General features: G+C 54.5%; 1 protein-coding gene across 2 annotated transcripts in view; it reads left to right on the top strand.

Moving 5' to 3' along the window:
- Window positions 1-26,257, top strand: part of AKNA (AT-hook transcription factor) — a 78,538-nt gene that overhangs the window by 42,297 nt on the left and 9,984 nt on the right. For both annotated transcript variants that reach the window (XM_034793923.1, XM_034793922.1), the window contains exons 5-15: window positions 10,099-10,255; window positions 11,136-11,287; window positions 11,541-11,600; window positions 12,835-12,962; window positions 14,266-14,482; window positions 14,940-15,094; window positions 15,961-16,134; window positions 18,679-18,946; window positions 19,564-19,670; window positions 20,188-20,438; window positions 21,557-21,707. In XM_034793923.1, the coding sequence (XP_034649814.1) occupies window positions 10,099-10,255; window positions 11,136-11,287; window positions 11,541-11,600; window positions 12,835-12,962; window positions 14,266-14,482; window positions 14,940-15,094; window positions 15,961-16,134; window positions 18,679-18,946; window positions 19,564-19,670; window positions 20,188-20,438; window positions 21,557-21,707 (1,820 nt within the window). The remainder of the gene's footprint in view (window positions 1-10,098; window positions 10,256-11,135; window positions 11,288-11,540; window positions 11,601-12,834; window positions 12,963-14,265; window positions 14,483-14,939; window positions 15,095-15,960; window positions 16,135-18,678; window positions 18,947-19,563; window positions 19,671-20,187; window positions 20,439-21,556; window positions 21,708-26,257) is intronic.

The raw sequence follows: 26,257 nt of genomic DNA, 5'->3' as shown, positions 1-26,257 counted from the left end.
GCTACTGGCTTCATGGTTTGCCAGGCAGCCCCCAGACCCTGCGCCCCCGGCCGGCGCTTCCCCAGCGCAGCTGGAGCCCGGGAGGGGAAGCGCCCAGCCGGGGGCGCAGGGTCTGGAGGCTGCCCAGCAAACCATGAAGCCGGTAGCGCTCGGGCTTTGGGCAGCCCCTATGCCTCTGGACCCTGCGCCCCCGGCCGGGCACTTCCCCTCCTGGGCTCCAGCGGCGCAGGGTCCGGAGGCACGGGGGGCTGCCTGAAGCCGGTAGCGCTCGGGCAGCCCGGCTCTTAAACAGAGCCGAAGAGTCGGGGAGGAGCAGAGCCGCCATTTTTCCGGACATGTTCGGCTTTTTGGCAATTCCCCCCCAGACGAGGGTTTGACTGCCGAAAAGCCGGACATGTCCGGGAAAAAGAGGACATATGGTAACCCTAAGGGCAGGAGCGGGGTAACCACCCCGCTACACTCCCCTCCTCCTTCCCTTCCTGTTCGAGGCCAAGCCCCGCTCCCCGTGTCCAGCAAGAAAAGAGACGCCGCTGAAGCTAGGTGCGTGTTGCAACCCCTTCCCCCCGCCCCCCATGACCGTTCATGTGCGTTCTGAAGTGGCTCTTGCGTGCCTGCCTCTGGTAGCTTCACTTGCCATCAATATTCTGGCCCAGCAGTTTGCTGTCGGGAACCTTCGCAGAGACGGCAGGGCTGGTTCTCTGGTACCCTGCACTTGGGTGGAACCACAGCTGCAAGGCACGTGCTGTGTGCAGATGCACTAAGACGGGGGGGCTGCGCCCTGCAGTTGTTTCTTTGCGTTGTCGTAGGTAGCTGGAACCAATGAGGAATACACCCTCTTTCCTGCCATCGATTAGGCAAATGGTCTGCTGCAGGTGCAGCCCGGCTCGTTCGCTCTGTCTAAAGTACTTCCCTGGCCCCCATCACCATAGCACAGGGGTGGGCAAACGTTTTGGCCCGAGGGGTGTGGAAATTGTACGGCGGGCCTTGAATGCTCACGAAATTGGGGGTAGGGGTGCAGGAGGGGGTCAGGGCTCTGGCTGGGGCTGTGGGCTCTGGGGTGGGGCCAGAGATGAGGCGTTCAGGCTGGGGCAGGAGCTCTGGGCTGGGGCAGGGGGTTGGGGTGCGGGGAGGTGGTGGTGAGGGCTCCGGCTGGGGGTGCAGGCTCTAGGGGGGGGCCGGGGATGAGGGGTTGGGGTGTAGGAGGGTGCTCCGGGCTGGGACCGAGGGATTCAGAGAGTAGGAGGGGGATCAGTGCTGGGGTAGGGGATTAGGGCACGGAAGGGGCTCAGGGGTGCGCTTACCTCAAGCAGCTCCCGGAAGCATGTTCCCCCCTCTGGCTCCTACGCGGAGGCGGCTCTGCGCGCTGCCCCGTCCGCAGGCGCCGTTCCCGGCCAATGAGAGCTGTGGGGGTGGTGCCTGCGGACAGGGCAGCGTGCAGAGCTGCCAGACCATGCGTCGGCGTACTATGTAGGAGCCAGACGGGGGGTCATGCCAGCTGCTTCCCAGGGCAAGCTCCCGATCACGCTCCCTGGCTGGAGCTGAGGGCCGGATTAAAAGGTCTGACGGGTCGGATGTGGGCCACCGTTTGCCCACCCCTGCCATAGCACCTCACACTCTTTAATGTATTTGTCTTCACAACACCCAGGGGTGGCAGCCCAGTGCTGTTATCCCCATTTTACATATGGGACACTGAGGCACAGAGAACTAGATCCTCAGCGGGTGCAAATTATTACAGCTCCATTCACATCAATGGTGACTTGCCCACGTCCTAGATTCCAAGGCCAGAAGTGTGACCGTCAAGTCTGACCTCCTGGATAACGCAGGCCACAGAACTTCCACGGCGGAAGAGCAGGGAACCTAGATCTCTCGAGTCCCAGGCTAGCGCCCAAACCACTGGGCAATCCTTCCTCTTGCCGCTCCTTGGCATTCTGGGGTGTAGCTATGCTCCAAGCAACCCTGTCCTCCTAGCTTTGGGGCCACCTGTCCCCTTTAGCCTCCCATGCAGTGCCTTACGCACACGCCAGCCGGGACCCCAGTCGCTCTTTGCCACGCGCTGCCGTAGCAGGTAGTGCGGCGGGACGCCCCGGAGAAAAGCCGCGGCTGAGAGAGCTGGCACCAGTCCGCATGCTGTGATCATCCCAGATCAGGGGGAGGCTGTGCGGACGCACTCAGAGTGGGGATGGTCTGTCTGGGATGTGGCAGGACTGGCTGAGGAGGGGTCGGTCTGTGAGCAGGGCTTTGGGGGGAGGCACCGGTGAGAGGAGTGACTGGGGCTCAGCGTGGAGGAGGCGCTGTCTGTGAACAAAGACTGTGTCTGGCGGGGGGCGGTCCGTCTGGGAATGCAGCTTGGATGGGGAGCCCAGCCATGTGCAGGGAGGTGGGGCGTGGACAGGGCGTTATCTGGGAATGAGGCCTGGGGGTAGAAGGGCAAGTGACTAGCTAGGCTTGGCGTGATGGAGAAACACCCTCTGGGAGTGAGGGCCTCTGTGGGGTGAAGGGTCTATCAGTGAGCAGGGTTTGGAAGTGAGAGCGGGGGACCATTCCTAAGCAGAGCACGTCCCTCCCTCTTCCTGCTCGGTGTCTGGTCCCCTGTCTGCAAGGCCCCCCCAGGCCTGGTGAAGGCCCGTGCTCCCCCTTGGAGCTGTCATCTTGGCTGGCACGGCACATCTCCCTCTGGCACTGCCGTGCGACGCGACAGGGGTTGACATGTCTCAGTGCAACACCTCGCGTGCCGGGAGCTCCCTGGGCTCAGGGGGGCGCTGTCACTCTGCACTACAGCCTCCCAGCCGCAGGATCGCTGTGTACCCGCTCCCAGGTCCCGGCTGGCTGGGGAGAGAGGGGGCCTCGTTCAGCACCATGGCCCTGCAGGCAGACAGGTGTGGGTGAGGGCTGATTTTCCCCCCCCCCCATCTGGAGCCCAGCCTGGGGGTCCCCCTAGGATAATGGGTTTGGCAGCCTGTAGATATGGGGTGGAACCTCTTTTTCCCAAAGAATCCATCCAGCTCTTAAAGCAACAGTGCAGCACGCAGCGCTATTCTCCAGGCTTTCCGGTTGTTCAGCAATACACTCTCCTCTGCATCACACGGGGAAGGTTTATTGGTGAACTCAGGGGCTGGGGGGACCGAAGTGCAGGGTCCAGCTGTGCTACAAACATGAAGGAGCAGCTCCACTCTGCTCAAGGTGACGTGGCCTGGAATAATGCTTTGCACTGTTTCAGCACCTGCCCTGTGAGGACCTCAAAGCACATTAGACATTAAACCTCCCCTCTTGAGGTAGGGGTTCTCCCCACTCTACACACAGAGGAACGGAGACACTGAGAACGTTAAGGACCTGATTTTCGGAACAGCTGAACACCCCACCCCTCCAGCTGTCCATCGGAGTTGCAGGTGCTCAGCGCTTCTGAAAATCAGGCGTCAAGTGACTTGCCCAAAGTTACCCAGCCAAGTCAGAGCTGGGAAAGAACCCAGGAGTCCTGACTCCCAATTCCTTGTTCTTGAACCATTAGGAAAGACTAACCCTCAATATAGGGAAAGCAGCATTAGCTTTAGTATAGACCAGAACGAATCACCAGCCGAGAGCATCGCTTATTTGTCAGAATTCTACATAGGATCAGTACCGCCAGCCCAGCCCTCTGGGGAAGCCAGCCCTTAGTCCCCTTAGGGAAAGGGCTTGCTGGTTAGGAGAAGTAAGACAGAAAGAGGCAGATTTACAAACGCTGGCCTCCATTTGTTGTGCGCACAAATTGCAGATGAAAATAATTGGGGTGTGTAGAGAGGGGTAGAGTTCTGGGCCGGCAGTTTAGGTCAGGTAGATAGCTAGGGGTCTCCGCTCCACCAGTGAGGAGTGTAATATAAATGCCTGAACAGCTCTAAGGCCCTGATCGTGGATGCAAACATGGAAGCCTGCTTAAGAGTGAAGGTTTGGCCGAAACTAACAGAGAACAGGGACTGCTATGCGTTTCTTCTGGACCCCTTCTGGAGAAGCACTGCAGTGTGTCTTTAAATAAGGAAGAATTAGGCTCTTAAGTCTGTGACTTATCATAGTCCGTGACTATTTTATTAGCCCAAAAGGTCTTGCTGGCACCAGCTGCTGCTTTCTGAATCATTGCAAGCAACTAGCTAGTGTGTGTATTTATATAGAAAAACATGCACGTTCCCAGGCCCTCGCCCCCCCCCCCCTTTGCTCCCGGGGGCGGAAAGTCTGTAAGGATGGCTGGAACTTCCTATTGCTGGCAGCTGTAGGCTATATGGTGGGAGTGCCGTAGCATTTGCAGGCAGGTCACCAAGTATCTTGGTCGTGTGCTCCCCACCCCCCCGGGTCTTTTCCCGCAGATCAAATGTGCATCTCTCTAATCTCCAGAGTGCTTTTCTTTTCTTTCTGTTTCAAGTTCTTATCTTTGATCACCAGAGCATGAAGGCTCCCTCTTCATCTAATGGATCGCCTAGAGCAGCCATCACGCGTTTGTGGGTGGGGACGCTGGACTGTGCATTACAGGATGCAATCATCACACCACAATGTTGCTCAGAGTGGGGGGGCACTGCAGTGTTTGTGTCCAAGCGATGGCACAATGTTGTGTGTCCCGGGTTATCACACTCTGTTATCTCGACGCTGATGTGGCGTCGATGGTGCACCGGCATCATCTATCTTAGGTACTTACGTGCCCCCCTTCACTGTAGTATGCCCCTCACAATCTTTAATGTATTTATCCTCATAACACCCCTGTAGGGCAGGGCTGTTATACCCATTGTACAGATGGGGGACTGAGGCACAGAGAGGCTAAGTGACTCGCCCAAGGTCATACGGGAGAGTCAGTAAGAGAGGAGGGACTTGAACCTAGTTCTCCTGCATCTCTGCTCGTGTCATAACCACTGGCCTGCGCTTCCTCTCTCCATCACCTTGTGGTGCTGTGTGAAGCAGGTGCCCAAGTGAACTTGAGACTCTAATTGTCTTGCAGGCTGCGAATCGGGGCTGTCCTGCTGGCTTTGGGACAGGGACCTTCCCTCTACTCCCAACACCGTGACTGTCCACGGGTCTCATGCTGGCGCTCCTTAAAACTAAACAATCCTTCCAGTCCGTCCCAAATTAGAATAGAAGTCAGCTGTTGAAATTAGAGGCAGACTGGGGAGGAAGGATGGCTTTGTGGGTAAGGCACTGAGCTGTGGGTTCAATTCCCTGCTCTGACGCTGGCTCACCACGTGGCTGGGGGCAGGTCACTTTCAATCTCTCTGTGCCTCGATTTCCTATAGTAAAGTGCAGATAATAATCTCCCACCTTTTGTCTGTCTCGTCTCTTTAGATTGTGCAATCTCTGAGCCAGGCAACGTCTCTTGCTAGGTGCGTGCAAGTCCCCCAGTCTCTGTTATAAATAAATACGGTAAATATGTTTTCTGGCTGTACAAGTCACAAATTCTTTCCGTTTCCATTCCCAAGAGCCAGTCTCTTGCTGCATTCTGGCATAAAACAGGCTGGCACCGAACTGACGTGGAACAGAGCTGGGCAGGCTGTTCGCAAGGACAAATCCATTCAGCACATTCACCTCCCCCCTGGGTTTGTGCATTGTCCCCAAACACGTTGGTTGTACAGCTGCACGCTCTATCTGAGGGCTGAGCTGAGCCGATGGGTGGCTTGAAAACTGCCTAACGTTACTATTGCTGCAAAACATTTGCTGTTTGTAATCCACTGCCTGTGCTGTGGGGGTGTGGGGGGTCACCTATATCACATGGTACTATTCCTGCCTCATGAATGAATGATTCTCAAGGCCAGAAAGACCTGTCGAGGGCCACATGTGCATGCTTTTGTGAATGGGTAATTGTATGAGGATTCACATGCAGGTATGTGTTTGCATGAGTTCCTGGGGTAGGATACATTCTTTTTCCATGTAGATCCATGCCCTGTATGCTCTCTTCTTCCCCTCAGTAGTTAGGTTTGGTGCTGTGTGTCGTCCTTCGTGTGTGACATGCGTGTTGAGTGACTGCTGTCTCACGTTGCTGGTTCCAGGCAACACTCCATGGCTAAAATGTATGAACAGGAGAGGGCTGGGCAATCAACTGATTCTTTTGTTTGGGGGCTAAACTGAAAAATACAGAGAAAGAATTTGGTTGGTTTCTAATCAAAACTGATTTTTTTTTCCTTCAGTTTTTCTCGCTGAAATGAAAAACCAAAAGAAAAAAAAATGAATTCGGGTTGAACAAAACTTTTCATTCTTGATTCAAAACTACATGTGGGAATGATTCGTTTCACAAACATTTCGGAATTCTTCATTTTTATTTTATTTTGGTTGAAACTATTAGTCAAATTTGACCTGAATTTGCGAATAGTTTCAATACCCCCCAAAATGCATTGTTCAGCAAATTTACTATTTGCTGCAAACATTTTGCCCAGCTCTAGCTCCAGCTCCCAGTATGCACCTCTCCAGCAACAAGGCTGTCTGGCTGGGAATGAAACATCTCCTGCTGAAACTCTGTCGCACTAGCCAGTTGGAGAACTCCTTGGAGCAGTTTTAACCTGCAAACTGCATTTTAGCCACCAACTCTGTATGGAGAGAAGCGCGTCTATTTTTGCTCTGTGGGGCAGGCTCCTGGGTGGCTGCTAATGGAAGCAGAAACCCGGCGAGTTCCGAGCAAGCTGCTCACAACAGCACTGTCATGGTCGATGGCCAATACAGCTGTACCATAGAATCACTATGGATAGTAATTACATACCTGAATAATAAGAATATAGCAGCAGAGAGATACTACCGACCGCCTGACCAGGGTACATGTCACCTCCAGGACGGGATGCAGAGATAAAGTTTCTTGACACCTTAAATGACTGCTTCTTGGAGCAGCTAGCCCTGGTACCGACAAGGGGAGAGTCAATTCTTGATTTAGTCCTAAGTGGAGCACAGGATCTGGTCTAGGGTTACCATATTTTCATTTTAAAAAAGGACACTCCATGGGGCCCGGGGCCCGCCCCAGCCCCGCCCCAGCTCCACCCCTTCCCCAAAAGTTCCCGCCCCAACTCTGCCCCCTCCCCTGAATGCTCCACCCCCTGCTCTTCCCCCTCCCCTGCTTCCCGTGAATCAAATGTTCGTGGGGAGCCTGAAACAGGGAGGCAGCAGGTAAGCTGGGGCTGGGACGGGGTGCAGCCGAGCAGCCCAGGCCAAGAGGCTCTGGCCCCGGCGACTCCCGCCCGGCTCGGCTCGGGCCCTGGGGCGCCGGCCCCGGCTGAGCACCCCCAGCCCCGGGCCAGCCCCCAGCCCCCGGCCGAGCACCGCCGGCCCCACCCCTGGCTGAGAACCACCAGCCCCGGCCCCCGGCTGAGCGCCGGCCCCCAGCCAAGCGCCGCCGGCCCCGGCTCCCGGCCCCTGGCCGAGCACCCCGGCCCCCGGGCCAGTGCCGGCCCCGGCCCGGCCCCCAGCTCCTGGCCGAGCGGCCCCAGGCCAGCCGCCGGCCGAGCACCGCCGGCCCCGGCCGAGCACCCCCGGCTCCGCACTCCTGGCCCCGGACCCTGGCCGAGCCCCACCGGGCCCTCTCTATTTTCCCAGACATGTCCGGCTTTTTGGGATTTCCCCCTGGATGGGGATTTGAGGCCCAAAAAGCCGGACATGTCCGGGAAAATCCGGACGTATGGTAACCCTAATCTGGTCCAAGAGGTGAATATAGCTGAACCGCTTGGTAATAGTGACCATAATATCATTAAATTTAACATGCCTGTGGTGGGGAAAACATCACAGCAGCCCACCACAGAGGCATTTAATTTCAGAGAGGGGAACTACCATACACAAAACTGAGGAAGTTAATTAAACAAAAATTAAAGGGTACGGCGCCAAAAGTGAAATCCCTGCAAGCTGCATGGAAACGTTTTAAAGACACCAGAATAGAAGCTCAACGTAAATACACCCCAAAGTAAAAACCTTAGTAAGAGAAACGAAAAAGTGCCACCCATGTAAACAATGTAAACCGTGTACAAGAAGCAGTGAGAGGCAAAAAGGCATCCTTGAAAAAGTGGAAGTTAAATCCTATTGAGGAAAATGGAAAGGAGCATAAACTCTGGCAAATGAAGTATAAAAATATAATGAGGAAGGCCAAAAAAGAATTTCAAGAACAGTTAGGCAAAGACTCAAAAAGTAATAGCAAAAAATTTTTTAAGTACATCAGAAACAAGAAGCCTGCTAAACAACCAGTGGGGCCCCTGGACAATCGAGACGCTGAAGGAGCGCTCCAGGGTGATAAGGCCATTGCGGAGAAACTAAATGAATCAGTCTTCACGGCTGAGGATGTGAGGGAGCTTCCCAAATCTGAGCCATTCTTTTTAGGTGACAAATCTGGGGAAGTCACCAGAACTCAAACGTGAAATTGCAGAGCTGCTAACTGTGGTTTGTAACCTGTCATTTAAATCCGCTTCTGTACCAGATGACTGAAGGACAGCTATAAAATCATGACTGGTGTGGAGAAAGTAAATGGGGAAGTGTTATTTACTCCTCATAACAAGCACTAGAGGTCACAGAAATTAATACACAGCAGGTTTAAAACAAACAAAAGGAAGTATTTTTTCACACAATGCACTGTGCCAGGGGATGTTGTGAAGGCCAAGACTATAACAGGGTTCAAAAAAGAACTAGATAAGTTCATGGAGGATAGGTCCATCAGTGGCTATTAGCCAGGATGGGCAGGGATGGTGTCCCTAGCCTCTGTTTGCCAGAAGCTGGGAATGGGCGACAGGGGATGAATCACTTGATGGTTACCTGGTTCTGTTCATTCCCTCTGGGGCCCCTGGCATTGGCCACTGTCGGAAGACAGGATACTGGGCTAGATGGACCTTTGATCTGACTCTTTATGGCCATTCTTATAGAGGTCATGTGGATGGGGGGTAACAATAAGGCAAGAAGCAGTCTAGAAGAGCGCAGATGGGCACAAGCTCTGCCCTCTGTCTCCACCTGGGTTCTTGGGAGTTTGGGCGGGGGAGAATTTGCTACCAAAAATGGAATGAAAGGAAGAGTTTGGGAGGAAACTCCTCCCAGATCTTGGTTAACGCGGGGCAGGTACAGATGGGTTCTGAGCCATGCTTCACGGCGCGGGAGTGAGCAGATGGTGGAGATTACTGCAATCCAGCCAAGTCCTCTGCCAGCAGAGGAGGGATGAGAGCTGGGAAAGGGGCCCAGGAGGAAGGAGGCAGAGACAAGTGCCTTGGTGCTGAGGCTACGATACCGTTTCTGAATGGATCGCATTTTATTGCGAGGACGTGAAGCGCAACTTAAAAGAGCGGCGCTGCCAGCCAACACGGGTATCCTGGTGCCAACTAGTACGGGTATCCTTGTTCCTTCTTCCGGGCTAACAAGGGAGCCAAAGAAAGAGTTTGGCTGGAAAATAGTTCGGGGAGAGATTTCTGCTTTCAGCACTTTGTGCCCGAAATCTTGATAACGTGTCAGGGTGGAGATGTGTGGGCATGTTTGAGTGTGTGCGCATGCAGTTTTGTGCATGTGGGCGATGCGTGGATTTGAGCGTACATGTAGACACACATCTTCTGAGTGCTATATTACACTCTTGTCCCCGTCCATCCCGTCCACCCTGGTGCACCCACCCCAGTCATTAGCCCTGCACTGATGTTCTGGGAATACGCTGCTGTTGTTGTCCCTTGGGGTGGAGATCGGGGTCTTCTAAGGCAACGTAAGGGGTGGTAGGGCCAGACTGAGGTAGTGTTTACTAGTCTCTGCTCTCCTGGCTCAGGAAGGCTGGATAAGACTCCTGCTGTCCCTCCGAAAGCCCACTAGCAACGTGAGAGGCAGGATGAGCAGTTGGTTAGTGGTGGAGCTGGCTCTTCCTTTGACAGAATCCCACAGCTGGTGCTGCTAGACACGCTCCGAGCTGAGCCCTCTCAGCCTCTCCCTGCTTGGGCAGTGGGAGATCAGAGCAGGGAATGGGAGCCGGAGCTCCTTTATGGCAGTGCAGAGCATTACCCCCAGGCCAGCATGGAAGAATATCCCCCAGACTAAAGCAACACAAAGAGCTGGTGCTTCCCACAAGCTGTCCCGGTGTCTGCAAGCCAGATCCTCCGGGTGCTGAGGGTCAGTGTCAGGAGTGACCTGAATTCTCTGCTCTGTTTTCTCCCCGCCCCTCAGGTGAGCTTGTACGCCGACCCGCCGAAGCCGAGCCACAGCGTTCACATGGGGACCATGGCCCACGGCTCCAAGGTCATGGCTTTCAGCATCCCACAGATCCAGACGGCAGAGTTCAGCACCACTCCTGCTCCAGCCCTGCCAGCGGGTCTGGATGAAGGTGGGTTTGAGGCACTGGAGAGTCTTAGTGCAGTTGCTTTTCCTCTCCTTCTGCTGCCCCCTTCCTTCCTGCCCTGGCAATAAGCAGCTCCCTTACGCCTGCTGTTCTCCAGCTGTTCACAACTGGGGCAGCACGGATGGGGACAGCTCCAGACCAAATGCCAACGGAGGAATCTGGATGCACGCCACCTACCAGCAGCTGGAGATACTGTCCATCATCGCTAGCCTATGCTCCAGCTCCCAGGACTCCACCATGGTAGTAGGGGTGCTGTGCTCTTGCAGACGCAGCTCGTTCTGGTGTGCAGGATCCATTCACCTTGCGCCCTCCCTACCCCGTGCTGTGCCACCCACCCATTGCTGGGACGCCTCTCATGCAGCATCTTGTCATCACCTGCCCAGTTGCTGCAGTTGCATCCGTGCTGCCCATGTGCAGGCCCCACGTGTCGCTGTACAGGAAGGATGTGGTCCAGTGTTGGCCCGGATCCAAATTCATCACTGGCGCAAGCGGCCACGATGCCAGTGATCTCAATGGAGTTGGCACCATTTGTACCAGCTCTAAATATCCCCCACCATCTTCTCAGCAGCAGTGGGAGAAGCAAAGAGAGCCGAGCAGGACTGACTTTTCAGCAGATGCTCGTTCACGAGGAGTTCCATCTGCCGATTGACACGTGCACCAGAGACTGAAGCCCAGATGCTTCTCACCTGGGCTCTCTGACTCATCGGGAGCTGCTGAGAGTGAGCTGAATGTATTTGATCTCACTGCTCTGGAGTCAGGTCTGGAGACAGTGGCTTGTCCCTGCCGTGGTGCTCAGGATGGAGGAGGTCCCTTAGTCTTGGAGATGACACAGCTGGGATCTTCTTACATTTGTCTTCTCTTCCAGAGCCATCGTCAGCACCAGGTACCCAGGCTCCATCCTTTCCGGCTCATTCCGCACTCACCGGGGTTGACGCCTGCACCTCTACGGAGAGACCGTTTCCGGAGGATCCCCTGACACAGACTCTGGCGGGTCAGGCGAGGAAATTTGAGATGCAGGCAAGTGGGGTCCAGAGTGAGCCAACTGCAGTGTGTGGAACGAAACCCACTCGTATTTGGGGAATGGGGGCACTGAATTGGTCAGTTCTGGGGGAGAATCCAGCAAGGGATGGGGGACAAGAAAGGAACCATGAGGAAGAGGAGGGGCAGGTCTAGGAGGTTAAGCTCCATTGTAATGCTGCAACCATTAGAATTACCTTCCTGTAGGTCAGCTCCATGGGACATTAGTTAATGCCTTATTCCTCCTATCCAGGTGGAATCCTTCGAGGGACTGATCCAAATGGGAAGACTGACCCCGCAGGACCAGCTCTCGGTACACCCAGCTTTACTTTCTGCTTCTCTTATTAGCCCCTTTTCTGAGATCCCAGGAATTTCCAGGAGATCTATGTGGAGTAGCAGTTGTGTCTAGTGCCAGGCACGTGCATGTGGCCCATTCGGTCACTGAGAACCCCAGAGGGGCTGAAGCACATAATACTTTAGTCCTAGTCCCCTGCTCTCCTGGCAGACTAGATGACCTCTTGAGGTCCCTTCCAGTCTGGTGATTCTATGCAGAAGACCCCGCGTGTCCCCAATAAAGCAGTGTCACCAGGCCTGAGGCTGTTCAGTGCCGTGGCACGGTACTGTTGCCTCCCGATGCTGTGCAGCATCACGCCAGGGCGAGGTGGCAACCTGCTGTAATGCCAACGTTGTGACACTGCCGCAGCTGGGCACAGTCACAACCTTGGAGTTTCACAGCCGGGCCCCAGCTGCAGTTTAAGACCTCTTCATTGAGCGTCGGGAGCAGGGCCGGCTCCAGCTTTTTTGCCGCCCCAAGCGGCGAAGCGAAAAAAAGTTCAAGCCAATCGGCGGTACTTCAGCTCAATCACGCTGCTTCATTCTTCTACGGCAATCCGGCGGTGGGTCTTTCACTCCCTCTCTTCCTCTTCGCCAGCTCTTTGGTGGCAGCTCAAAGAGGAAGAGAGGGACTGAGGGACCCAGAAGACCTGGACGTGCCGGCCCTTTCCATTGGCCGCCCCAAGCACCTGCTTCCTTCGCTGGTGCCTGGAGTTGGCCCTGGTCGGGAGGCAAACAGGGCAGCGGAGCAGGGAGGAGGTTGTTAAGCAATGCTGTACTTACTTAGCCCTCTTGTGCCAGGGGTGCCAGTGCTGGGCATACCTATATAGTTCCTAGCACCACTGTAATACGTTGATTTGGTGTGTGTGATCCTGTTTCCTCTTATGGCTGGCCCCAAAGAGGATAAGAGCCTTCTACTTAAGCATAGCTAATGGAGTAACTCTCTAGCTAAATTGACAGAGGCTCATGCTTCTGGTTCTGAAGGTCCCAGGTTCCTCTCCTCTGAGGACTCGTGATGGCTGCATGCGTGTGGTCCTGGCTTTGTTAAACTCAGGATTCACAGGCCCAGTTCAGCCTGGCTGGAGTTCAAAATCCCACCCTCGCGGCCTAGCCAGACGCCGTCCTGGGCGTGTCATCTGGCATAAGGATTCCATAGCGTGGGGGGGGGGCGAAAGCTCAGACTCACGCATTTTGATGTGCTGCCCCCGTCGTAGGGATTTGCGAGGCTGAAGGACGCGCAGGATGCTCTGGAGCGAGCGTATCTGCAGGCCCGGGAAGAGAACCGTCTGCAGCAACAGCGCCCAGGCGCAGCGGGGCCCCTTGGGGACTTCGATCCAGACAGGTAGCTTTTTTTTTTTTTTCATCCGCCTTTGTTCCTTAAACAGCGTCCTCTTCAAATGATGATTTATATCAAGGGGAAGCATGGCTCAGTGGTTAGAGTGCCAGCCTGGGACTCTGGAGACCAGGAGTTCAAGTCTGGGCTCGGCTACAGGTACCCTGTGACCTTGGGCAAATTGCTTAGTGTCTCTGTTCCCGTCTGTAAAATGCAGACAACAACACCGCCCCCGGGGCGTGAGGATAAATGAGGTGCTCAGACGCTGCCATGGGGGGGTTAGAGAAAATGTAGGTTGGACAGAGAGGGGCTCTGGGACTGGAGTTTGAAAGCTGGGTTTATTTGAGCAGCCAGCCGCAAAGGGGCGTGAATGAATGCTTAACGCCTGTGCAGATGAGCCGCAGTCCAGTCCATCAGTGTGATTAATGCAGCCACGTTTGTGACACTGGCCTGGCCTGTTGCGATTATGCCGTTTTATTCTAATCTACCTGTGTTTCCTGATTGATACTTCTGGACGTTAATGAAGGGATGAGGCCTGTGAATCCTAAGCAGTGAATTACTGCCTGCTGCGTTCCAATCCCGTACTAGCCAGCTCTGTCGGCTGATTTCTCCTGGCTCATTATTCACATGTTTAAAAGGACGCTCTGACGCTGCAGACAATGACCTGGAGCTGCACGTGTATCCTGCGTGACAGAGGAGCTCTAAGAGCGGGTGGGAGTGGACCAGATCTGATCTCAGCCACAATCGTGTAAATCCAGGGTAACCCCACCCACACCAGTGAAGTTAGTCCTGATGGTCACTGACATGGACAATAACAGCACCTGCAGGTATACTAGATAGGGTAAAAACACGGAATGGGGAGAAGCCAGCCTAAGGCTGAAGCACCTGCTACTGTTAGTGTCCTTTGGTCTGGCAGTTCCCCTGCTGCCGGTTTACCTGGTTCAAAACCTGGCCCGGAGCATTCTAGTGTGGGGCAGTCGTTATGTTTTATTTCTATTGCCAGTGCCCCGTCTCGGAGCAGAAGCCCAGTGTGCTAGGCGCTGTACACACACCCAAAGACAGCCCCTGCCATGAGCTTGCAATCCAAACAGGCCAAACAAAGGAAGGATTGTTACCAGATGGGGAGGGGGCCACAAGGAGTCACCCAAGCAGACTGTAGCAAAGCAAGGACCTGAACTCAGAGCGCCTGGGTCCTATGCCGGTGCCTTCTCCGCTGGGCCAGCCTTCCTTCCTAAGCTGTGGGCTGTTTCTTTCCACCTGGGCATGGTTTTGAAGGCCCTCACCCCTCTGTTGCTGGCATGGTGTGTTTCAGAGCGGTGGAAGGGGAGATATTCCGCCTGGGAATGCGCTTGGAGGAGCTGAAGGATGGGATTGATCGAGCGCTGCAGAGCCTGCCCTCCCCAAGGAGTTGCTCTGAGCCAGCCTTGCCTCCCAGCTGTTTGCCAACCCTGGTCTCAGAGCCGCCACTCTCCTCCCCAAGGCCGTCGGTTCAAGCCCCGATCCCGGCCCTTCGCACTCCCTACCCTGAGGTAAATGCTGTGCTGCTCTCGGTTTCTGTGGCCTGAGGTTTCCCAGGCAAGGTGACACTTTTCACTCCCAAGACACTACTGAAAACTCCTGGGACTGGAGTAGCGGGGATGCCCTGCCCGCAGCCACTGCTGCTGCCTAGTTCCCTCAGCGACTCCTACGGGGTCAGGCCAGAACTGGAGTAGCAGTGAGCTCTCCCCATCCACACACACCGCCTGAGCTCCCACTCGCTTCCCTACAGCGCCTCCTGCTGGAAGAGGCTGGAGCTGGCGTAGTGCTGAGCTGCCCCGACATAGTGTAGAAGCCCTGGCTTCTTTCAAGATTCTTCCCATTTGTAGCTTGAACTAGAAAATTGCTGAGGTCCTTTGCAGCCAGCATATGGTACCATTCCTTGCAGCGCCCCCTGCTGGCAGAGGTGTTCTAGTTGGGGGGCTGACCTTACCCCTTTCTGCCCCCTAGGCCCCTGTTCCAAAGCATGCCCGCGCCCAAGTGCAAGTGGACGCAGAGGTGAGTTCTGCGAGTGGCGAGACGGAGGAGGAGAGAGAAGAGCTTCCCGAGCCCCTTCGGCACAAGCAGCTTCAAGTGGAGAAGTTCTTCGGTAACCTGCTGGACCAGTAAGTGTTGTCCCTGCTAACCCAGCCAGCCCCTTGCATGCTGACATGGTGAAATGGACACGCACGCTCCATGTTACGTGCTCACAGCCAGCACTCGTGCAACACAAGTGCCCGGCATGCAGTACAGCAGTTTTGTGCCCGAGGGGGATGTGTTTCAACTTCAGTTCTTTGCCGGTGTCAGCTCTCTGAGGCAGTCACACAAAGGGGCCTGCAGGTCAGGGGCTCTGAAAACACAGCATCGATCTCTGCATTGAGAACAGCTTCCCTGCCCACCCCAGGCAGGAAAGGTGCATTTGGCCTCATCACTGTGTTCGTAACTGGGAAGGGGAAACGGATCTCGTGCTGGCCGAGAGTTCAAGCATCGACTTCTCATGGCACAAAGGGCAATTGGTTCCCATCTCTGGACGCCTGTGTCCAACCCGGCCATGGACACGCGTGTCATGAGTTTAGCAGCTTCAATCTTGTTCCCTGGAATAACCAGCACATGATACCAGCCTGGCAGGGGCAGCCACACCTGCATTGCTAAAGCTGTGGGTGGGAGCTTGGTGCTGAAATCACGAGAGCCTCTGCCAGGTAGGATTGAGGTGCTTTGGCAGAGCAGTGAGGGAGGAGTTTTTGCCCATACTATCCCTTGCTCTGATAGAGCTGCCAGTGCCCTGTTTGCTTACGCATCCGGCTGCTAACCTGTCCTGCGAAACTGGCTGCTGCCAGTCAATCCAGATCAAACGGGAGCTGGCGCATCAGCCTAAGGTGCGAGTGCCCCTGGTGTTTTAACTGGGTCTGGGTGCTGGAACATGGTATTGCTGCCACTAGAAAGGGGATCTCTGGCTGGCTGGAGAGACACTCAATCTCTTTCATACCACCAGCTACAATAGCTTCAAGTCCTTGCCTGAATCTCTGAGCATGGAACAGCTGGGCCTGGAGGAGAACGGCTCCCCACAGGAAGTGGATGGCGCTGCTGCAGAAGATGCTGGGACGGCTGAGAGCCCTCACGGGATGCTGTCATTAAAGGAAGAGAGGACCCGTGTGACCACTCAGCCGTAAGTAATTCAGGAGCACAAACCACATGCCCTGTGAATATCCTGCACTAATTGGGGGGAGAGGGGAAGTGACAAGAGACTAATTTAAAGGGACAGTGCCAACTGACTGTAGGCCCAAAATTTCGGCTCTGTTAGAAGGGAGGGGAAATTGTTACAAAGCTTTTTTGTTATTTAAAAAATAAATGTCTATTAAAAACTTGTATTTTCATTTCTTTGTTTAAATGCCCTGTCATGTTGGAAACCCAAAGGCTAAAGTGCAGGGCTTTATGTTTCTGCTAAACTGATCAGCTGTGAAATAGTTTATATTACTGGTGTTTGTCTTGCCATTGTTAGGGTTCAGAGGTAACACCCACAGAGGAATGGGGTAGTTCGTGGCTGTCCGGGACTGTTGTTTCTCAGGAAGGCTGCACAGCATTACGTTGCATTTGAAAAGTTTTCTTTGCAGCCATGATGGCTAGACCGGTCCAGATTTTCAAAGGTGGCCACTGCTTCTGTGTGTCTCAATTATCTAGGGCCCAGTGTGGGACTGGAACCTGTAATTTCCTGTCATTTCATCTAGTGCTTCTCCTGAGATCTCTGAAAATCAGTCCTTTGTTGTTCCTTAGTATTTCATGGGGAGAGAGAGAGATTTGAAACAAATAGCCTTCACAGCATGCAAGCTCTTTAAGCATAAAAAGGGAAAAAGTTATGTCGAAAATTTATCCCCATGAATCATCCATCCCACAAACTGACTCCATGGGATTGGAGAGTCAGGAGTTTTGTTAAACCCTCTGCAAAATGCTTGCATTTTAGGTGCACAAATGGACTTGCTTACTGATTGTATTGTATTGTATTGTGGTAGTGCCTCTGAGCCCAGTCATGGAAGCGGGACGCCATTGTGCTAGGCCGGACAGACACAGAACAGAAAGATGCTCTCTTCCCCAAAGAGCTCACAATCGGAATTGCCTCTGGATGCTCTCGAGTTCGGCGCCCAAAATCAGTGGCCACTTTTGGAAATTTTTCACCTTCATTTTTTTTTTTTTTTTTTTAAATGAAATCTTCAATGTTGCAGAAACTGAGGGTAGCAGCAGGGCAGTGGTGTATGGTGTATTGGCCAGTGTGGACTCAGTCTAACCCCACTACGTGCTGTTCTGCTGTGTTACATTTACCAGGGTATTTTGTCTGGGTGTCTGGGGGTGACCTAAATGAGAAGTGAGTCCCACTTTCACTTTACCCGGATAAAATGTAATAAACCAGGCGCACAAAGACGCCTTCTTTCTTTCTCTCTCTCTCTCCAAGTCACAAGCAGAACAAAGGAGCCTTCAGCTATTTCTGACCCCGCTTTGGAGGGCAGGGCTGGCTGCGGAAGCGAAGGGGGCTCTGTCCCCTGGGGGTGAGCCCATTGCAAAGTAAATAATGAGGAGAAGGAGGGCGAGGCCAAGAGGAGGAAGAAATGGGGGGTGGGAAGAGGGGAAGAAAACTGAGCATGCAAACTTGAACACATTCTACTGACTAGGAGAGAACCAAGAAACTGAGGCTTTGGCTGTTTACTTGTAGCATGTCTGTAAGGCACTCAGAGACCACAGTAAAAGCCCAAACTGTGCCAGGAGCTGTACATATGTAAAGGAAGATGCCGTCCCTGCCCTGAATAAAGCTCACAAGCTAAGGTATAAATCCACCCATCTGGTTGCTGACTCCCCACATCGTTGCAATACACACGTGTAGGCCCTGGGGCCTGTGATTTACGGTGCTTTTCCTCACCGGGGCCAGACTCTCAGCAGAGTGCTGCATAGAGCTGGTCAGAGAGGTTCCTAGGAAACACCTTTTTGTCTGACTTCGCTGATTGCTGGAAATCAAAATGTTTCGCAGAGACGGTTGCGATGCCAACAAAGTTCCAACAGCCCAGTCTGTCGAGAGCTGTGTGTGTGTGTGTGTGTGTGTGTGTGTGTGTGTGAGAGAGAAATGGAATCCTGCCTGGTTTCCTGCCAGCGCGCCCACCCGGCTCCTTCGCAGCCTGCCCGCCCGGCCCCTAGGGCTTCCAAGTCTCTGGGAGCAGCCCTCCAGTCAGAGCACCCTGGAACCGGGGCTCCCAGAAACAGCCCACAGGAGTAGTGGTCTCCCATCCTTTTGTGGAGCACTCTGATTTTCATTTCGATTCGGAACTGACCCAGATTTCAACTCTGGAAATCCTCTGGGAACCGGACGGACCTTTCTCCACCCAGCTCTCGAGGTGCAGCCTCGGGCGTGGAAGCAGACACCTGACTAGCTGGGCACCTGGTGGGCCTGACTCTGCTCCCATTGAACTATGCTGACAGCAACAATGGGGGCATCGCCACTGGTTCCAGTGGGAGCAGGTGCAGACCTATTGTGCCGTGTAGGTTCAGTGCTCCCCGAAAGCTCCCTGAGCCGCTGCCAGCAGTAACCGTGGGGTGGCGGGCGGCTGTGCCCCTGAACCTGGTGGTGCTGCAGGGACTGGGAGACCAGATGGCAGCAGAGCTATGACAAGGGGGCACTGCCCCATCTTGATGGAAGGCTCTGACTGGTGTTGCTTTCTCACCCTAACAGGCAGCCCCCGGAGAGGAGGTCGCACACCCTGCAGCCAGGGGAACGCCGGCAGCTGGTCAGGAAGAGCAGTCGCTTGTCCTCTGTCCAGGGTGAGGAGTCCCTCCCTCGGAACATGGCTATTAAAGCCAGGCCCCAGGATGCAATCCCCAAGCCGTCCTTCGGGGAGCAGCAGGAGACACTATCCCGCCAGAGCAGCATGGTGGGCAGCGCCATTTCTGAGCACCTTCCACAGAAGCCTTTCCGTCAGGCAAAATCCTCCCGGTCCGAGGTAAGCGCCCAGAAGGGTGAAATGGAGGGCAGGGCTCCCATCTACTCGGGGTCACTAAATTTGGGGCACAGATCCAGAAGCTATTTCTGAAAATAAGGCCCTATGTATACAGAAATTGCCTTCTCAGCTGCTGAAATGCAGCCATCTCTGGTGTGTGGTCCACCGCAGCTGTTTAACAGCACACTGGAACACCACCCAGCAGGTTCTTAGAAAGGAAGGGAAGGATCATTTCCATGTTTGAAGCTGCAGGAGAGTTTGCCAGGGCAGAATGCAATTCTCCAACGTGGAATATGGCCCGTTGCCTGTGGAGGTAATACCCTGATTCCTGTGGAATGGACCATGGGGTTTAGTTTAATGACCATGTGCTTCAGAACTTCAGACTTCTTTCTCCCATAAAAGACAATGGCTCCAGCAACGTAGCACCCCCTAATACCATCTGAGGCATTTATTCAGTGCTGATTACGAGGGAGGAACACCACTTACTGATTGACCAGCACCATCCACCAGTATGCTTGTACTTGGCGGTCTCCCCTCCAGCTACAGACCGGCTCGGCCTGGTCACATGGCCAGCATCCCTTGTGTTGATCTGAACTGGATCAAGTTTCCCTTTGTTGCAGGATCAACGCATCGTGTCTCCAGAGACGGACAGCGGGTTTGTGGGGTCAGAGGCCAGCAGGGTATCCCCGCTGACGCGCACCCCGGAGCATCGCTCCTCTCGCACTGCGTATGGACTCTTGTCTCTCTTCTCCCCACTCCCGCTCCTATGACCTGCCCTCGTCCCCTCTCCTGCCCTGGGGGGGGGGGCTGATAAAAAGTGTCCAGGGCTGAAGGAATGTGTGATGTGATGGAGCCTATGCATGGGGAGGAGGCTAAGTATATGGGGCCCAGTGGGGATTGGTGAATGGGGGTGAGAGAAAAGGGAGGGACTAGAGCAGATGATCAGACTGGGGGAGAGGCGCACGAGGAAGTGGCATGAATGGGGTGCATGGGGTGAGCAGTGAATTGGGGACTAGGGTGAATGGGGCGAGGGAGTCTGGAGCACATGGAATGGCAAAGGGGGTGATTAGTGAACAGGGGGAGGGTAGTTACAGAATGCGTGGGCTGAGCAGTGGCTGGGACGGGTGCCAGGAAAGACTTATGAAGGAAGAGACCAGAGGAAACCAGCCAGCTGGGTGAAGCGCAGTAGCAGCTGGGTTGGTGATAGTCCCTCAGTGAGGCCTGTGTGTTTGCCTTGTTCCCAGGACCCCCGGCATGCTGGGAAGATCTGGCCCCACATCCAGCCCTGCTGCCCTTCGCACTTCCCTGCGGAAAGAGGCAGCCCCCCTGCTGTCGGAAAAGGAACTGCTGGGCATGTACACCTCTGCCAGCCAGGTGCCCCCCAGAGGCAGTACCCGGAGACACAGCCTGCCCCGGGGCAGCCCCTCCCCAACCAGCTCCCCTCCCCAGTGGACAAACAGCATCACCAGCGAGGTGGGAGCAGACGCAGACATCAGTGAGTAGAAAGTGCCCATCACCTGGGTGTCTGGGCACCTCCAGCATGAGACACACATTGTTTCCTGTAGGGGGCAGAGTTCTCCTCCCGTCTTCCTACAGTGAGAGGAGCTGCTGCTGATACAAACAAAAAATATCAATTTTTTTTAGAACATTTTCCATTTCCCCCCCCCCCCCCCCCACCTATCTCGTGGTTTTCAAAAATTATTTTTAGTTTAAAAAAATCGTGTTTTGAAAACCAACATTTGGGGGGATTTGGTGTTTCAATAGAACACTGGGAAAACGTGGCCCAAAATGAAACTTTTCCACCCAAATTTTCATTTTTGATCTAAAAGATTTGGACCAGTGCTAGTCATTCCCATGTGCCTGCTTGGGAAATGGTGCTTTAAAGGGGGATGATGGGGCTCAGACAGCCAGGGAGAGAGACCTAAGAAAAGCCCACAGAGAGTATCCACTTCCACATCGCTTGGGGGAGCTGTATTGGTCCCCCAAATTAAGGCTGTACCAGCTAGTGACCTCTCCCCACCCTCAATTCCCATCACCCAGAGATCTCTCGCCCCCTCATACCCACAGCCTTTGGAGACAGGTTCTGTGATTTGGCTTGAAGTTTGCTCACAGGCAGACTAGATTTCAGGGCTCCCAGAATCTTAAATCCTCCCTTTGGTTTATGGCCTGAGACAAATCCAGCCCGTGGCCCCTTTTTCCTCAGGCGCATGGTTCGGAGGGAAACCGGTAATGTACCGGGGAGCCTCCATCACTCAGTCCTGTTCCTTTGACAGTGGGTGGCTCTGGAAACTGGGTCTGGGAAATGGAGCCTTTCACTTCCTGGGTGCTGGTTCGAATGCCACTCAAGCTGATAGCGACTAACATGGCTATGGGGTGACCTGGGTGGAATGAGTTTGGGAAGGTCTCATTCCACTGAGCAGAGGTCCACAGTGCATGTGTTGGCAGAGAGGTCAAGGACTGACTGGACCATGGAGACTGAATCCTCTCCCACCCAGAGCCACATTAGCGGGGAGGGAAGGTGTCTGGGTCAGGTCCAGGTCGCCGGTGAAATAAACAGAGGCACCCAAAGGTCTCGGCCATTTAACGTCTGGCACTGTCTCCTTATGTCCCCAGCTCACACGGACTCCGAGGCAGAGCGGCACAGCAGGGCCAGCACTTCTGATCACCGTCCCAGCAAAACTAGACCCCCACCCAGCTCCACCACCACATCGCCTTCCCCAGTTCGGGCTCACCACGGCCTCCTGGGCTCCCGCGTGGAACGAGAGTGAGTGTGAACTCAGCTTCGGGGGCGGGGCTGTGTCAGCAACAGCAGCCGCTTTCCCTGGCCCTTTGGGGTACCAGCATCTGCTGCAGGGATGGGCTGCTGGGGTGAGACCCACAGCCCCTCTGCACCTTTGGCTGTGCACGAATCTTGGCAGCATTTCTCCATTGTGGTGACCAGCCTCCTCAGTGGCAGCTCCATCTCTGAGCCGGGCTGCTGCGGTCCTAGGCTGTAAGAGCCCTGACTTGATCTCCCAATGGAGCATTATGACGTGAAGATGTGACACTAAGTCACACCCTGGGCTCTCTGTTAGTGGTGTCAACTCTGGGCCATTCCCGACTGCAATCCCTGGAGCTGTCCTCTCGGGAAAGAGCTTTGTATCCAGCGCTGTCATTAGATTTCCCTGGAGCGTCGTTAGCTCCCAGCGAGCCAAGCAGCCCCCGATCATGGCGGGGGATGGGGGGGGGGGCTTGTTTATCTGCTTTCTCTGAGCAGGGGAGGTGTGGGAGGGTGGGGTGTTCTGCCCGTTCTGTGCCCTCTCCTTGCATAATGTCAGCAAACATTTCTGAGAGCGTTGCTAGGACGCTGCCTCTCTCCGACGTGAGTGTGGCAGGGGTGGGGCCGGGAGGAAACTGCGCTGGTTTCTGTGCCTGGAGGACTAGGGACGTTTTTAAAGCTCCTGGGGAGATCCGAGCACTCCGCGTCTTAAAGTGCCCACCCCAGGCGAGATCCCTTATCTCCAGTCTCCACCCTGCTCTAGGACTGGTTTATACTGGGCTGATGGAATGGTTCCAGCGCATGTGGCTTTAGAAAGGCCGCTCACTTGTTTCCTTGGGCTCAGACGTGCTGAGAGGGACCAGGCCTTGGGACGGGCAGGCTGGGAAGCTCGGTACAATAGATCTCTTTCATGGGAGTGAATCCAGAGGCAGCTCCCCTTCCCTCGTGGAGATGAGAGATCTCAAAGCCACAGGAGGCCGCCTCACCAATACGGGGGTGTCACTGGAGCCGGCTAGCCGGAGGGAGGAAGCGGAGAAACACTCGATATGACAGCACCAATCCTGCCCTTCTCCACCATGTGCGTATCGCTCCGATTTGTGTGGCCTCAGCGTGGGGGCTGCACCCCGTACGCAGGCTGGCCCCTGGGTCAAGGCAGAGACCATCCAACTCATTTCACCGTCACCACAGCGAGGCCAGGTTGGAGGCTTATTCTAGCAGGTGGATGCTAGCCCCTCGGTCAAAGGCTTTGCCGTGTCTGGGACTGGGAAGCAGAGTGGGGCCAGATCGGATCCTGCTGGGCAAACCAGGGACAAAGTGGTCTTTGGAGGCAGCTGTTCTAGGAGTGCGTAACCAGGGGGAGGATCCGGGACAGTGAGAGATCAGGGCAGCCTCTGTGATCGCTGCCCCGGGGATGGGCTGTAGCAAGAGCAGATTGGTGGGAAAGGGTCAGGGAGTTCCCATCACCCTCGCTAGCCGAGTGGTTGGGTGGAGCTGTGAGCTGGACTGAAAGCTTTTAGTTCAATGCAGGTGCCTTCCGTAGCTAGGGGGATAGAGCCAGGAGAACTGGCCTCTCTTGAAGCAAACGGTGATCTGGTTCGCCTCGCTGTCCCGCTGCTCACGGCCTGGCTGCCTCATTTCAGCCTGGCAGGTAAAGTGTTAACGCTCGTGTCACTCACGAGAGGAGGGAGGGGAATGACAGAGTAAGAAACCTGCCCCCTCTGCTCTCTCACAAACCTGCGTGAGACCCCGATTGGAGCCAGACCTTTGCCCAGCGTGGGGCGAGAAGACCCTGGGGCAGTCTGAGGTTTCCAGAACCTTGCAAACTATTTCAGTGGGGTTGGCTGGCAAACCTAGTGTGAATTCCCAAACCTTCCTCCTTGTTTTAATTTGACGCGGCTGGATCCTCAGCTGGCATAAATCAGCATCGTCGCTGATGTGGGGCGACACTAGTTTACACTGGCTAAGAATCTGGACCCTGGTGTTTATTTCCCTGAGGGTGATTATGTATTTGCCTAGCTAAAGGGCAGCAGCTTGTGCTGTGTATTAGGGCTAACAGGGCCACCCCCGAAAGCTGAGCTGACATCAGAAGGTGTCCTGCATCCTGTAATGAAGTGGACAGTGTGTGTCTGCGCCCCACTGCCTCCTACTGGGTGGAGTCAGCATTGCTCGGGTTTGTCTCCGATCCCATCGTGCTGCTGGAGATTCTCCTTCAGCTCAGCTGGCAGGGCCGTGTGCTTTTTGGAGCAGGGAGATCCGAGTCCTTCGCCCGCTGTCGCCATGAAGATCTGAGAGACGTTGTGATGTGCAGCTTAGTGACACCTCAGAGAGACCTGAGTTGGCCACGGATTTCAATGAACCTTGAACCCAAGATTATGAGTAGGCTGGAACTGACCAGTCAAATTTGCGTCACCTTTGTCTGGGTAACTTCTTTGGTATTTCTAGCCCACTCCCTGCTATGCTGTATGGGGCTCAAATAGGAAGGAGAAAGCGCTGATTTCGCTGCGTCTCCGGCAGCTATCTGGTGAGAGAGCCAGTTCCCGGGAGGTTTCGTACCTGCCTTTGCAGAACCCGGAGGCCCGGCTCATTTGGAGAAGGCTCCATGCTTCCAGAGTGTATCCACGTGGTTTGAGGTTCTCCTGTCACCGCTCACAGGACACGTTCCATTGTGGAACCTTCAGGCCAAGATTGTCAAAAGGGACTAGTGATCTGGGTGCCCTACCTGAGTGCCTTAAAGGGGCCTGAGTTGCAGTGGCCGGGTGTGGAGCATTGTCTGAAAAACAGATCCCTGTAGGGCATCTCAAGAAAGACTAGGTGACACAATTCCCTAAGGAGAAGGGATCTTTCTAGTTCCCGTGGCAAAGCAAAACTAAAGGACGGGCACTCTCCAAAGGGAGGTGGTTAACCCTTTGGTGACCTGAAAAGAAAGCCACACGCTTCCCCTAAGCATACATTTGCCTGGCAGTCTGGAAAATGCCACCACAGTAAGTATTAATGCAGGCATATTTTCCCCCCAGCTGCTGTGATAGCCAGCAGAGTAACGTAGCAGTTTAAACGTTCCTTCTGCAGCTGGCTGTCTTGTGCATTTAGTCAGAGGGGCCGAGTTAGAATGTATAGACACAAATATCACATTTCCCGGCCAGCGCTGGAGCAGCACTGAATCAACTCCAGAGCCCAGAGAACCCGGCCGAGCACTGTGAGACCTAACGGCTTGAAATCTTTGCAGACGTTCAGAAAAGCTCCGTGTGTAAAGCCCATATTTCCGTTCCTTCCCATTCTCCCCCAGGGTCCTCTCGAAAGCAAAACAGACCCTGTTCCTCATTATTCCCCGAGTGGAAGGGCTGCGGGACAGCCCTGGGGAAGGAGGTCCCCTCTCTAGTCCACCTCTCTCGTTTCCCGACAGAAACGTCGTCATAATGGATCCGTTGCCAGAAAACGTTTCGGCTTCAATGAAGCAGCACGTTTTGGCAAAATGTCCTTACATTGAAAATGTCCTGCCCGCTCATTCTTCATGGGTGTTCACTCCCTCCTGCTGATGGGGGTCAGTGTGAGATGGATGCTGCTTCCCCGAGACTCACCACGTCCTTCCCTGACCATTCGTGGTCATTGCAGCTTCCACGGGGCCTAATTGCCGGAGGCGATTGAGCTCCCAGAGCTCCAGTTAACTTCAGCTGGGGTTGTGGGTGCTTAGCACCTCTAAACAATTAGGCCCCATGGCTCTTTCCACAGGAGGAGGCGCGTTAACCCATCTCCTAGCCTGTTTCCAGGGTAGCCAAATACCTTCTGCTTCCATAAATTCCCCCATGGTCTCAGTTGAATACAGGAGTCTTCCTCATGTATTGTCCTGCACCAGGGATGGCTGCATGTCAGTGACTCCTGCATATCCATTTTAGACTGTGAAATGCCTTGGGAGCCTCAGACGTGGAAGACGGGGCTCATTGGGATTGGGCCACCACACTGGGTCACGTAGCTGTGGCACCGTTAGCTTGCCCTGTAGTCAGACCGTAGAAGCCTCTGAAGAGAGAGAACTTGGGTGCAGCCGCTGCCGCTGTTGGTGCATCCTGAAAGTACCTTCTAGGGTACATCTGATGCCGATGGAGTCTCACGTCAATGTTGACATATGAGAATTCAGTCAACACTAAAGGGGACTACGGATACGTGAGATCAGACCAATGCGAGAACCACAAACACAGTTACATGTGGGACAGACAAGATTGTCCATGACCATTGCAGGCTGCATCTTGCTTCGCAACAGTTAACAGTGACAGGACAAATCTGCTGCCATCTTTCTCTGCTGTGGGCTGTTGCTTTCCAGCGGCTGGGGTCAACCTGATAGGCTTCCAAGTTTGACTTCAGTGTGTCTTTATATCGTTTGTACTGGTCCCCAGGAGAACAGTGCTTTGCTTTAGCTGGCTATAAAATCTGGCCTTGGGTAAGCATCATAAGCATGACTGCCTGATAGCTAATTAGCTTGGTGCTTCCCTTGACAGAGGCAGTGGGATGGCATTCCCAATGCAGAATGTGGGCTGTGCGATGGGGAATCCCACGCTCAATTATGG

The sequence above is a fragment of the Trachemys scripta genome, chromosome 17 (assembly GCF_013100865.1).
Source record: "Trachemys scripta elegans isolate TJP31775 chromosome 17, CAS_Tse_1.0, whole genome shotgun sequence".
Taxonomy (NCBI): domain Eukaryota; kingdom Metazoa; phylum Chordata; order Testudines; family Emydidae; genus Trachemys; species Trachemys scripta.
The sequence above is the reverse complement of the archived record's forward strand: the minus strand, read 5'-3'. Positions and strand labels throughout refer to the sequence as shown.